General features: G+C 40.0%; 1 protein-coding gene across 2 annotated transcripts; it reads right to left on the bottom strand.

Moving 5' to 3' along the window:
* Window positions 1-302: 302 nt before the first annotated feature.
* Window positions 303-13,211, bottom strand: psmd11a (proteasome 26S subunit, non-ATPase 11a). Of its 2 annotated transcripts, none has more exons than XM_084414009.1 (13): window positions 13,070-13,211; window positions 11,551-11,652; window positions 11,199-11,395; window positions 6,472-6,529; window positions 5,756-5,950; window positions 5,166-5,310; window positions 4,996-5,056; window positions 3,228-3,290; window positions 2,301-2,426; window positions 2,180-2,215; window positions 1,974-2,025; window positions 1,150-1,292; window positions 303-1,050 (listed from the first exon to the last, which is right to left on the bottom strand). In XM_084414009.1, exons 1-12 carry the CDS (start codon window positions 13,155-13,157, stop codon window positions 1,150-1,152), a joined length of 1,266 nt encoding a protein of 421 aa, XP_084270135.1. In that variant the 5' UTR covers window positions 13,158-13,211; the 3' UTR covers window positions 303-1,050. The 2 variants fall into 2 exon arrangements, with proteins under 2 accessions (XP_084270135.1, XP_084270136.1); XM_084414010.1 differs by having other exon boundaries at window positions 303-1,067; window positions 13,070-13,206.
* Between the last annotated feature and the right edge of the window lie 1,294 nt (window positions 13,212-14,505).

Raw genomic sequence — 14,505 nt, 5'->3', positions numbered from 1 at the left:
TACTATGAAGTCAATGTTGCCTCACAGCTGTCTGGTTACCAGCATTCTTCAAAATATCTTTTGTGTTCAACAGAAGAAACGTATACAGGTTTACAACATCATGGGAATTTTAATTTTTAGGTGAACAAACCCTTTAAGCTATGAAAACAGTAAAACATCACTTTAATAGAGAACCAAAAACAAAAAACACAAAAAAATCCTGATTCAAATGAAAATTGTCAAGTGCAAGTAAAATCCTCAAACCATGCTAATCTGATGTTCTCTGTATCCCAGGATCTGGTACAGAAGCACTCAGAGTCATGTTCTCTTGGTGACTTTATTATGTTTTTTAGCGTTATAAAAAAGGGGAACAGCATGACAGGCCAGACAGAGGCGCTTGGCAACGATATGTACAAAGGAGGAGGAGGAGGAGGAGGAGGAAGGGCAGGAATGCCCAGGCCAGGGAAAGACAACAGCTGTGACCCTGTCCTGTTGACAGCATCTTATCAAATTTTGCGCCCAACATAAAAAGTCCAAGTATACTGTCTGTACGAGAGGTAGGCCTGGAGCGAAGCCAGAGGCTTCTTTAGGAGACCGGGGTTAGGGCTAAAACCGTTCGATTAGTAATGCAGGGAATCTTGTCAACATTACAACACAATGGCCCCAGATTGGCAAAGGAACTGAATCATTCTCATATCAGCTTTGCTAGCTCTATGTATATACATTTCAAATAAAGTTAGAATGCAGGTGAGTTTTTATTATTATTTTTTAAGATTCCCTGATGGCCCATTAGGCACAGCCAAGATACAAAGAAATGCATTACCAGCAAAAAATAAAGTGAAAATAAAAAAATGTGATCCCATAGTAATAGAAGTAGTTTGTCCTTGTCTGGAAGGTGGTAAAAAATGTCCAAGTGAAAGCCAGAGAGGACAACAGCAGGAGTCAGTCTGTTTTTTGGGGGTGTTAGACCTTTTTTTTTTTTTGACTTGGTATCTGTATCACATCTCCCTCCCCTTCCCCCAGAGTCCCCCACACTGGCCATGCTCTCAGCTGCAGGGTCCAATGCTCAACCTGCACAAAAGACAAAGCTGAGATCAGCAGACAAGTCATTTTTCAATTCAACGCTATGAGATGCAACATTATTATGCACAACATAGAAAACGGACTTGCCTATGTCAATTTCTTGGCTTTGTTGTAGAGCGAGTCCACTACTTTGCTCATGTTCTGAATTGTTTCAAGGGCAGCTTCATATGTTTTGTCTACGGGAGGTTCGTCAAATACAATCAAGACACCTTCCCCTTGGTCAAGGATTCCTATATGCCGTGAGAATGAGAGTTTTTGATAAGCATCATCATAAATCATAAAGTGAAAATATTTGGAGGGAGCACAAATACTGATTTATAGTATATACACAACATAATATATGCCTGTTTGTCAGGTACTGAGTAAAAATATAGATCAAAAACAGTGCGACCGACCAGTGAAGCACAATTCCTGAAGTTAATGACTCTTGAGCCAGTTCTTTTAATGAATAGTTTGAGGAGTTACTGATTTACTGGTCAGTCTAAAACACTGCTATGAACTCAGTAAAGAGAGTAAAATTTACTAAATTAATTTACTGAGACTGAAGTGTTACTGCAAGAGATTTGAGTTAATTTGATATTAAACTAGTAAACTTTCAGCTATACAAGGTATTTAAGCAGTGTAATTTTGTATTTAGAAATATCCTTTTCAGCAAACTCAAATGAAAACACTCCAATAAAACAATATTTATCATTTAAAAGATGTAAGGGATCGGTTTCCTCAAATGAAATCAGGTTTTACAGTGTATCATTTACAGAAGTAGTATCAGTTGTAAGCAAAATGGACATTTCTAACTGAAAAACACATACGAATCAGAATCAATCATAATAAAATCTGTAAATGCATTGATAAACAGTCCTAAGCTTGACAGATGACTTATCAAGTAAAAGACAGGGATGATGGCATCATACCGTGGAATTTCTGGTCTAAAATCATCTGTGACAGTTTCCTTTCAACATCCCCCTGAAGAGATAATGGAAGAGCGGTGTTACAATTTGAGAACGGACATGGCAAGCAAAAGCAACAGTGATTAAAATAAAAATGTGTTTGTCATTTAAATCTATACATATGAGGTTTAGAAGTGTTATTAGCAAATTAGAGTGTAAAAAGACTTTACCTTGGAGAGTTTTATTAGCTCAGAAATATGTTCAATCTGTTGGCATAAGAGAAAAATGTAAGCGAACAACTTGACTGTTTAAGCATTTATCAGTGCTCACTGTGGTATAGCAGGGCATTACCTGCACTCTGGAGAAGGGCTCGATGACCCTTATGAGGTTTTGTTCCAGCAGATTGTCATAGAGTTTGGCCAGGTGGGTGCTGATGATGGGGTCATCCCGCAGCTCAGCTTTGTATTCTGTTAAGGCCTGAATGCAGATCAAAGAGAAGGACATTAAATGTAAAAACTGCAGGTGGACTGAGAATGTAGTGTAACCTGGGGTGAAAAGAAGTACAATTATTTACAATTAAGGACTAACCCTAGCAAACCATCAGGATCAAGCGTTAAAGTGCGGAATATAACTTCAGCTAAGAGTTCGATGAGACTAGCTGCCGATGCATGTCATTTCGAGAGGATCTGGATATAGCTGTTTGAGTTACCGGAACACTCAAACTTCCTCCGGCAAAGAGGGAAACATCATGGGAGAGTGATCCGTTATTGGAGAGGCTGGAACGGGACTGAGATCGTGGGGATTGTGCTACTGTATAAAACACATGCAGTGAGCCTATGTTTAATTTTTTGCACTTAGGAGTGAAGCAGCTAATTGTTTTAGGCTGAAACAATCACAAGCTTCATTTCAGGCCTCCAACATTGACTCTGGTATTTACATTATTTATTTGTTTGTTATCTGCTGGCTACTTGTTTTGATTTGTTCACAACATTGAACTGCAAACTTTACTGTGACTTGCTGTCAATCAGTATATGTGCGTTTATTATTTTATTGATAATAAGTAGACTTTAATTCTTGTTTTTTCATTTACATTTCATTCACTGTAGAGTTTAATTTGAACAAGCGAGCATCCAGATTAGTTTGAAAAATCCATAATACAAATTGGAGCATTTTAATAAAAACTCAGAGTCAACAAAAGAACTCAGGTTAGCCTCCCCTACAAGAGTTCCTCTGGGGGCGCAACATTAGTAACACTTAAAGCCGAAGAATCTGACCCACCTTCTCAAAGTCTGCAAGTGACCTGTTCTTGCTGGCTTGGGCCACACATTTAAGTGCATCTGTCTAAAGAAAGAGAGAGACAGGACGAGTTAATCCACATAATCCTCCAATGACACAACAGAAAAACATCACTTTGTCAAGCAGCACACAGGGTCAGGTGTCAGTGCATTTTAGAGGGCACTATACGCTCATGAAAATGGAAGTGGTAAAAACTATGAAATATGTGCTGCAATATTTACTTGATCAAAAATACAGTAAAAACTAAAATATTGTGAGATTATTACAATTTATAATAACTTTTCTATTTAACATTTTAAAATTTGATTTATTCCCATGATGTTAAAGCTGGATTTTCAGCATCATTACTATGCTGCTCAACAAACATTTCATATTATTAATGTTGAAAACAGCTGTGCTGCTTAATATTTTTGTGGAACCGTGATTGATTTTTTTCAGGATTCTTTGATGAATAGAAGTTCACAAGAACAGCATTTATTTGAAAAAGAAACCTTTTGTAACATTACAAATGTCTTTACTGTCACTTTTGATTAATTAAATGCACCCTTGCTGAATTAAAGTATTAATTGCTTTCAAAATCAAAATCTTATTGACCCTAACACTTACACTAAAACAATTAAGTTCAGTTAATGACTACAATTGAACATTTCATTAAAAATAAGCATTTAATTTAAGGTACGGGCAAGAAGTGCCAGATCTGTTAGTGTGGTAAAGTACAAGATTGTGACCTCAAACTAGTATAAAATTCATTATGGCACACTTTTAGTTAACAATACTTTAACACTTCATGTTATAGCAATAACGCATAATAGTAAAAATGCATAACCATGTAACACGATACGATAATGTATAACATTATGATGTGATCTTCGCTGCTGACAATAGCCGCTTTCCGACCGGAGGAACCTTTTCACAGTTCCTAGAACTATTGGCTAAAGTACCCGTGTGTTCCTGCGGTGCGAACACGCCGACTAGGAACGACTTTAGTCCTAGGAACTCCATTTGGAGGAACTAATTTAGCTCCTACTTCAGAGTAGGGTCTAAACCAGCACTATAGGAACTACCCGTGACGTTAGTGTACGCTGATGACCGAACGCACGCGGAGCACCAGCACCTGCCATTTTTAAAACAGCTATATGTAAACACACAGATTATAGCCTATATATTTACTCCAGAAACTAGATACAAACATGGAAAACAGTGATAGATGGGCCTCTGAACCTTTATGCTGAACAGAAAATCCAACGCAACTTTGAGGGGACCAAGCCAAACATGATTATGTATTTCTGCTCAGCTAGCAACACTGGACATCAACCACACGGCATAGGCTAAGAACTTTTTTTCCATATACTGTCTACTTTCTATAACAATTCTATCTAATAACATCTTAAACAGTACTGTTAGACAGATCGCTAACTAATGAACACAGAGAATGCGAGCATTGTTTGCTCTGGCATTCTCAGCGCCGTCAAAATAAAGGTCCGTCACTCCGTCAAAATAAAAGTCGCAGTGCTTGCGTCACTCCCTTATTACCCCTCCTACCAGTTCCTATGGCCACTTGACCAGTGCGAACGCAAACAGCAAAACCGAGTTTGGGGGAAGAGTAGTTCATAGAACTGTTTAGAAGTGGACAGTTCCAACTTCCTATAACTAAGTTCCTGCAACTACTTGGTCGGAAAGCAGCTAATATTCTTGCAGAAGTCATGGAGAAACTACACCATGAGATTGACCCTTCAGCTCAGACATCTACCTGTCTGCCAGCATATCTGAGGGCAAGTTTTCCACTGATCAGGGCCTGCACATCCTCTGGCCTGCAAAGATAAATATACACAGGTTTAACATGTTCAATATCTAAGTTTGATGAAGAGAGAGAAAAAAAAAAAGGAAAAGTGAGAGACACTAGAAAAAGCCAGGACTCACAAGTTCAGCATGATCTTGCAGAGGAGCATGTACTTGAGTGCAGTGATGGCACGGGGACTGTCAATAGAATCGTAGCCTTCAAAAGCCTCATAAAAGTATGAATACGCCGTTTTCCAGTCCTTCTCCTCAGCAGCATGAATAATGCCTGCAAGGGGAAAAAAAGGATGTGATGCATTCAGTACAACAACTTAAGTGAGATATCTCTAATACTAGCACCAAAATTCCTTCAATAACAAATCATCTGGTAAATCACGATCTGTTTTTCCTCCATTTGTTTAGGATAAGTAATGCACATCGGCATTCAATAAGCATTTGCAGGAAAAAGGCTCAGTAACGCTAATGTAGAATCAAATCTGGCTGTTAATACTTTTGAGACTGAGGACATGCAAACTGTTTCTATCAATGCATGTGAATGTCTCACTCTGGGAAGTCATGTTACAGTACAAACAAATATGTTCTGACTGGCTGCGATCAGATCATGTTGCACAGCAATTTTTGCTTTCAGTGTGGACAGACAAATTAGCTGTCATGTCTGGTTAGGATCTGGCATGATACTGAAGGGTCTTTGTAGAAGGGTTGTGGAAACGTACCTGACTGCATATCTAAAGCAGCCTGCAGCTTTGGGGGGCAGTAGATGGCGTTTGCCGTGGTCCTGGCAGAGGTGAGAGCTGCTCTGGCCTTAGGCAAGTTGCTTAATGCATGATACGTCTTGCTCTCCAGCAGCTGGAGCTCCACCAGTAGAGCTTTATCATCCATCTTCTTCAGCTCTTGCAGGAGCTGAGAGCCTGATTAACAAAAGAAAAGGACAGTGGCTATAGACCGCAAATACATCTCCCAAGCTTATAGGGTTAGTTCACCGAAATGTTTTAATTCTGCCATTAATTACTGCCGTTCCAAACCCGTAAGACCTTCGTTCATCTTCAGAACACAAATTATATTTTTTATGAAATCCGAGAGCTTTCTGACCCCCCCTAGACTGCAACGTTACTACAACTTTCAAGGCCCAGAAAGGTAGTAAAGAAGACATCGTTAAAATAGTCCACGTAAATACAGTAGTTCAACCTTCATTTTATGAAGCGACAAGAAAACTTTTTGTGTGCAAACCCCCCACAAAAAATAAGAAAAGCTAAGAAAGCTTTCAGATTTCATCAAAAATATCTTAATTTGTGTTACGAAGATGAATGAAGGTCCTATGGGTATAGTAACTAATGACAGAAATTTCATTTTTGGGTGAACTATCCCTTAAGAAGTAAGAACATGAATGACACAATGTCAAATACAAGGGATGATCTTGTAAAGGACTCACCAAGCTGCAGAGCCTCTTGGTAGCGTTTGGTGTCGAAATATAAAGAAACCAGACGGGCCTAAAAGATTGAAGCAACACTGATAAGAAATCAATGAACCAGCATAATGATCAATACTGATCATAACCACAAAGATAGCTTATAAGGCAGGAAGCAAAAAACAATCTGTTGGTGAATCTGACTCACTTCCGTTACCGTTACGCTTTGACACTGTTCAAAATTTTGGAATCAGGAGGATTTATTTTATTAAATGAAATAATTTGTTCATTCAGCAAGGCAGCATTTCATTGATTAAAAGAGAAAGTAAAGATATGCATAATGTTACAAAAGATTTATATTTTAAATAAACAATGTTCTTTTAAACAAAGAATACTGAGTGAATACAGAATTTCCAAAAATATTAAGAAGCACAACAGTTTTAAACATTGATAATAAGAAGAAATATTTCTTAACCTAAGCATCAAATCAGCATATTAGAATGATTTCTGAAGGATCATGTGACACTGAAGGCTAATGATCATTTTAGTTTGATTTATTTTAAATCGCAAAAACAATATTACTATTCACAATATTACTTATTTTACTAAATAAATGCAGCCTTGGTGAGCATACAATAGATGCTTTTCAAAAACTCCAAACTTTTGGAAGTTTATGTATACCACATTACAAAAAAAATATATATGTTTGAATACACTCACATTCACTCAATCCTTCCTCATATTGTGAACTAGGAACAGTCATGTCAAATCCATGACCAGTTGACCAGATGAATACTATTCACTTTACCTTGGTAAAGTGAATAGTTACCTTGGTAAAGTGAATAGTTTCAAGATCCAAGATGGCGGCGCGAGTACATCGCGAGGCTCGCGGTCTCTCCAGATTCTGTAATTTAGCAGTATTTTTCTTGCTCATTTCGGGTCTGTTCGTCCAGAACAGTTGTGCCTTAACATCGTACACCCAAGGTGAGCTTTTGGATATTGGTTTGCGAATTTCCGACAGTTTTATGGACAACCTTCGACTCCTTCCTGAGATCGCCAGATCACCCGAGGCTATGCACTCTGCCCGGCCGGGCGGAAGTGCTCGCAGGCGCCGGCGAGATCGTAAACAAAGGCGGGGGAAGCGCGGAGGACTAAGAGCTAAGCTAAAGCTAACACCACACCGGCTCTCTTTACCCAGCATTTTCCTTGCCAATGTACGGTCGCTGTTGAACAAAATGGAGGAGATTCGACTCAACATCACATACAGCAAGAGACTTTTGAACTGTAATGTTCTAATTTTCACGGAAACATGGTTAAACAGCGGAATACCGGACAACGCTATTGAGCTAGCGGGACGCCATACATTCCGGGCGGATAGAACATTAGATGGATCCGGTAAGACCAGAGGTGGTGGATTGTGCATTTACATTAACAAAGCTTGGTGCACAAACTCTGCTATTGTTGGGAGACATTGTTCAGCTAACCTTGAGTTTCTCATGGTTAAATGTAGACCGTTTTATCTACCGCGGGAGTTCACTTCCACTATTATAACTGCAGCCTATATTCCCCCGGATGCTGATGCCAAGTTTGCTATGAAAGAACTTCACGCAGCCATCAGTAAACAACAGACCGTTCACCCGGAAGCTGCGTTTATTGTTGCGGGTGATTTTAATCATTCAAACTTAAAGTCAGTGCTACCGAAATTTCACCAGCATGTTTCCTGTCACACCAGAGGAAACAAAACCTTAGACCATGTTTACACAAACATGGCTGAAGCTTACGTCGCGACACCCCTCCCCCACTTGGGACAGTCAGATCACCTTTCTTTGTTCCTCACCCCCAAATATGCACCTCTGATCAATCGCGTGAAGCCATCAGTGAAGACCATCAAGGTGTGGCCTGCGGGGGCAGATTTCTCACTCCAGGAAAGGTTTCTACACACAGACTGGAGTATGTTTGCTTCTCAAGCCACCAGTGGCTCTCACACGGACATTGACTGCTACACCTCCTCTGTACTGGATTATATTAATACCACCATTGACAGTGTTACAACCCAGAAGCAGATCACCACATACCCAAATCAGAAGCCATGGATGAACAGGGAAGTGCGACTCCTATTGAAGACACGCAATACTGCCTTCAGATCAGGAGATGCACAAGCCTATAGTACATCCAGAGCAAATCTGAAAAGGGGCATCAAAGAGGCCAAGCACTGCTACAAGCTTAAGATAGAGGGACACTTTTCCAACGCTGACCCTCGGCGCATGTGGCAGGGCATTCAGGCCATCAGTGACTACAAACCCTCTCACTCCACCCCCGCAGCCACTGATGTCAACTTCCTGAACGAGCTAAATGACTTTTATGCTCGCTTTGAAAGAGACAACAGAGAAACTGCCACCAAGCTCAAATCCTCAGCTGACCACCCACCGATCACACTCTCCTCCACAGATGTCTGCAATGCACTGAGCAGGATCAGCGCGCACAAGGCTGCTGGACCAGACAACATCCCTGGACGCGTACTCAGGGCATGTGCGGAGCAGCTCGCTGGGGTTTTTACAGACATTTTCAACCTGTCTCTTGCCCAAGCAGCTGTACCAACATGCTTTAAATGCACTTCCATTGTGCCAGTGCCAAAACACTCCAGCCCGAAGTGCCTTAATGACTACCGCCCTGTAGCACTCACACCCATCGTAATGAAGTGCTTTGAGCGGCTGGTCCTGGCACACCTAAAAGACTCTCTACCATCCACATTGGACTCACACCAGTTTGCCTACCGTAGCAATAGGAGCACAGAGGATGCAGTCTCCATGGCACTGCACTCTGTGCTCACACATCTGGACAATAAGAACACTTATGCACGCATGCTGTTTGTTGACTTCAGCTCAGCATTCAACACTGTCATCCCAACTAAGTTAATAGCCAAACTTGGAGACCTGGGCTTCAACACCTCCATGTGCAACTGGATTTTGGACTTCTTGACCAACAGACCCCAGAATGTTCGATCAGGCTCCAACTGCTCCACATCCATCACACTCAACACTGGTGTACCACAGGGCTGTGTGCTAAGCCCGTTCCTCTACTCCCTCTTCACCTCCGACTGCAAGCCTGTGTACGGATCTAATTCCATCGTCAAGTTTGCGGACGACACTACGGTGATTGGTCTCATCAGCAACAACGATGAGACTGCCTATAGGGAGGAGATCAAGCACCTGGCCACATGGTGCACCGAAAATAACCAGCTCCTCAACACCACCAAAACGAAGGAGCTCATCGTGGACTTCAGGAAAGTGTCAAGAGGCACACACGACACCATCCACATCAATGGAATGGCTGTTGAGCGTGTCTCCAGTTTCAAGTTCCTGGGGATCCACATCTCGGCGGACATGACCTGGACAACCAACACCTCCAGCCTGGTCAAGAAGGCTCACCAGCGCCTTTTCTTCCTGAGGACACTGAGGAAGAATCAGCTTTCCTCCACTATCCTGGTGAACTTCTATCGCTGTGCAATAGAAAGCATCCTGACCAACTGTGCTACAGTGTGGTATGGGAGCTGTTCTGTTGCAGAGCGCAAGGCACTGCAGCGGGTGGTGAAAACCGCCCAGCGCATCACTGGGACTCCACTACCTGCCATCGAGCACATCCAGAGGAAACGCTGTCTGCATCGAGCTCGCAGCATCCTTAAGGACTCCTCTCACCCAGCCCACAGACTGTTTTCTCTCCTGCCCTCCGGCAGGCGTTTCAGGTGCCTCCGGACCAGGACCAGCAGACTAAAGAACAGTTTTTTCCCCAGAGCTGTCTCTTTATTAAACTCTAACCCTCATTGATCCCACTCCCCTCATATACTGATTGACTCTCCTCTCCCTCCTCACACCTGCCTCCATTTTGTTATTTGCAATACTATAATGTTCATTTGCACTGCTGACTGTTATTACAGTAACAACTGTTTACATATGCATCTTGCACTACTACCTTGACTGGAATATGCTCATTTGCACTGCCGACTGTTTATTTACAGTACCGACTGTTTATATATACATTGCAATATCGTACCTTAACTGTAATATGCAATTACTTTCCACTGCACTTTCACTCGGATAGCTTCTGTCCAAACTTTATTTGCACTACTTTAAATCCATTGTTATACTGCTCATTAGCCTAACTTATACATATATCTATTTGTTAAATTCTGTTTATAGTAATAGCCATCTGTATATTATGCTCACATTCTGTTTATAGTAACAGCCATCTGTATATATATTCATAGTACATATCTATCTGTAAAATTCTGTTTATAGTAACAGCCATCTGTATATTATATTCAGTACATATCTATCTGTAAACATTCTGTTTATAGTAATAGCCATCTGTATATTATTATATTCAGTACATATCTAGCTGTAAACTCTGTTCACAGTAATAGTTATCTGTATATTATATTCATAGGACAATCTATCTGTAAATTTTTGTTTATAATAGTATTCAACTCTATATTTATTCAGTACATATCCATGTTCTGCACTTATGGAACCACTGTATATCCTGCACTTGCTGCTATTGCACTTCTGGTTAGACCTAAACTGCATTTCGTTGCCTTGTACCTGTACTTGTGTAATGACAATAAAGTTGAATCTAATCTAATCTAATCTAAAAATATCAATAACATACTGTCCAAAACCTAACCCTACATATAAGCAACAGTAATGGTGATGTTTACCATTGCAAGTCTCTAACTTACAAAACTAGGTGCTCACCTCCAGGGCCTGTCGTAGAAAGGTCCTCTTCTCTGATTTGGCCCATTCAATGCACTCCAAACATAATTCCACCTCCTGACCAGTAGCTGCCTCCATGTCCAAGAACATATCGAGCAGAGAGCGCACCAACCGTGCCGCCTTTGCTTTGCTGATGGAGTTCAGGAACGGCCTGACATACTTCAGCAGACCTCCCAATTCTGCAAAGGAACAATATATGGACCACAGTTATTAACTTTGAGGAAAATGACAGCTGACAGAGTAGAGTAGTGGCACTTCAGGACAATCAAACAATGATGATGACTGAGAGAAAACATTTTTTCATAATGACAACCTATTAGTTAAAGGTCTTTACCAGCAGCTTGTCCAGTCTTGGCCAGCAGTCCGCCCAGCTCCAAAATACTCTGTTCTTTGACACGCACAGCCTCTTCGTCATCGTCGTGGATGTCTCGTTTGACTGTGAATGTGGACAGAAGTAGTTCATATTGCTGTTAAATGTTATTATGTACAACAAAAGAACTATGTAAACTTGGTTAGCTTAGACTTTCTGATGACAATATATAGACAATTTCATATTGGTCATCATGATCCTCTAACAGATTAATAACTAGACTGGTGGTGGGCTTCAACAGCTGTTGATAATGTCAAAGGAACATGTAAACCTTATTAAAACATAACAAAGAGACTGAATGTGTGTGTAATATAATATTTTGATTATAGGCAAGTTTTATTTACACAAATTGCCAAGTTTTGTAGCTTTTAAATATGATTTGAAAAATAAAATCCTTTAAGCAGCCGAAAAAGGAATAGGTTAAAACGCTCCAAATTACTTTATTAACTCCCCTTAGTTTAATTTATGTTACAACTAACGTAGCTTTTATAAACTTTTTATTCTTAAAATATGAATGTATTTTTTGTCTCTTTCTATTGTATGTTGCTTGGGTTAATTGTTTAAACATTTATTTTAAGAGATTTAATAAAGGTTAAAATTACTAAAAACATGACATTCTGCAGCAGATAATCAAAAAATGGCGTGGCATGCTATCAAATTATCCGTGACAAACGCACACATATCAAACTTCATGCCAAACAAAACTTACTGACGCTGTCATATTATATAGCATAACTGAACGACAAGAGGAGAAAAGGTCTGTGACCACTGACCGTAATTGTAAAGAACATGTCAGTCATTCTTTAATGACTCAAATCTGCCATGAATAAGTTGAAATGGTATTTTTCAGACTTTTCTTGACATTAAGTTACACTATGATAATTCATACCAAAATGTCATAAGCAGCAAAGAGAAATGTCACTAACTAGCGAAGCTAATTAAGTTGTCATGAAAGTTCTGGTAACTTAGTTCATTTAAACGTAATTTAGGAAACGTCAGTCATTTCTCTAATTGTGCATGATTCACCACAATTAGGACGACGAAAACACTTACTAAACATACAAATATATATTTATCTGTGTTTTGCAAACGTACAGACTTCTACAGAGAGATTCGCGTTCATTGAGAACTGAAGCTAGCTGATTGGCTAACTGTTTCCACGGGTGGCAGGTCACTGAACATTGTTTTTTTCTAACACTACAACAGCTAACGTTACAAGTAATACAAATATATTTAAGGGCAAAGTTTAAAAGAGCGCAGCGGCTCGTCTGTAAAGTTAACTGTTAGTAAGAGCACAGTGTATTTATTCAGCTAAAGGCTTCTCATGCCTGTCACAGTGAGTCAGCAGCATGAAACCGGCTAACACATTTAGCTGCTGTTCTACAAATCGCAATGAGGGACATGATCCGTGTGTTAAAAGCACAGCTCCTTTAGCCAAAATCACACAAGCGGTTCAAAAGGTAGCGGGACAGGAGACACTTACCAATAGCATGTAAAATGTCAATGGACGCATTCCGATCCGTACTGAGAAGCGACTGTGCTCTCTGAAACTCTACCGCCGCAGCCGCCATCTTCCCAATTCACCAATTGCCTGATTCACACAACAATCATCATTGAACACGCTACCGGAAGCGCCACTGAGGCACGCTGGGAGATTGAGTTCGCAGAGACAGTAGGGTGTATGACTCACTCGAGGAGTTAAAGGGATAGTTCACCTAAAAATGAAAAATGTGCCATCATATTTTTACCCTCATGTTGTTCCAAACCTGTATGAGTTTCACAAAAGAAGAAATTTTAAAGAACGTTGGTAACCAGATAGTTGAGGTAGGAACTACGTCATAGTGGGGGAAAAATACTGTGGAAGTCAATAGGTGCAGTCAACATGTCTGGTTAGCAACATTCTTTAAAATATCTTCTTTTGGCTTCAACAGAAGAAAGAAACTCATACAGGTTTGGAACAACATGAGGGTGAGTAAATGATGACACAATTTTTATTTTGGGGCGAACAATCCCTTTAATACCAATTCCTGGCCATTGACATTTCATGTAAGCTGTCTTGAAAGCTGTAAATAACTCATTTTGGAGAATTCACTTACATTATGCCATCATCTATCAACATGATGGATGGATGGATAGATAGATAGATAGATAGATAGATAGATAGATAGATAGATAGATAGATAGATAGATAGATAGATAGATAGATAGATAGATAGATAGATAGATAGATAGATAGATAGATAGATAGATAGATAGATGTACACACCTGTCTTCACCTGAAATAACTCTGAATAACTCCAAATAAATCCCAGCTGTTTTTGTAAGGTTTTTATGATATGTTCTTGATTGTTCTTGGGCCACAAAGGGCACCGTCTCATTGATGAAAGGTATCACTCAGATGAGGGAAAATTCCAAGGCATTAGATATCTTTGGAACAGTGGCATTATCATGAACAGGGTGTTCCTTCAAAATCGATGAGAATACAGAGAGAAAAGCCAGAGCCCAGACCTGAATCCTAGAGAATCTGATGATGGCTGTGTACAGGAGATGCCCTTGCAATGTAACAGATTTGGAAAGTTTTTGCAAAGAAGGGTGGGATAATATTCCCAAGTCAAGATGTGCCAAGCTGATAGACTCCTATCCAAACGGACTTGAGTGCTGATAATAAAATCAAAGGGTAGCCTACTTTAATTAAGTGTTAGGTCAGGGGTGTGCAAACTTATGCAATAAATTATTCCAAGTTTTGTTTTTTGTTTTTAAATATAGGCCTATCACTTTTTCAGTGGCATTGTAGGTGTAAACGTTCTGATATGATTATAATTATGTTTTCACACACACACAAAATAACAGCTGTTTTAACCAGGATGTGTAGACTTTGTATATTTGTCTGCATGTCTTTTTACCTTAGCTTAGCCCACA

Source organism: Rutilus rutilus (genome assembly GCF_951802725.1).
Source record: "Rutilus rutilus genome assembly, chromosome: 1".
NCBI classification, from domain to species: Eukaryota; Metazoa; Chordata; class Actinopteri; order Cypriniformes; family Leuciscidae; genus Rutilus; species Rutilus rutilus.
Note: the sequence above shows the minus strand (reverse complement) of the source record. Positions and strands in the feature narration are given on the sequence as shown.

Coding starts and splice junctions, on each gene's coding strand:
- psmd11a (XM_084414009.1), bottom strand. CDS start 13,157: ATGGCGGCTGCGGCGGTAGAGTTTCAGAGAGCACAGTCGCTTCTCAGT. Junction 2,216..2,300: donor AGCCCTTCTCCAGAGTGCAG/GTAATGCCCTGC, acceptor TTATGCCAACAG/ATTGAACATATTTCTGAGCT. Junction 2,026..2,179: donor AGCTAATAAAACTCTCCAAG/GTAAAGTCTTTT, acceptor TTATCTCTTCAG/GGGGATGTTGAAAGGAAACT.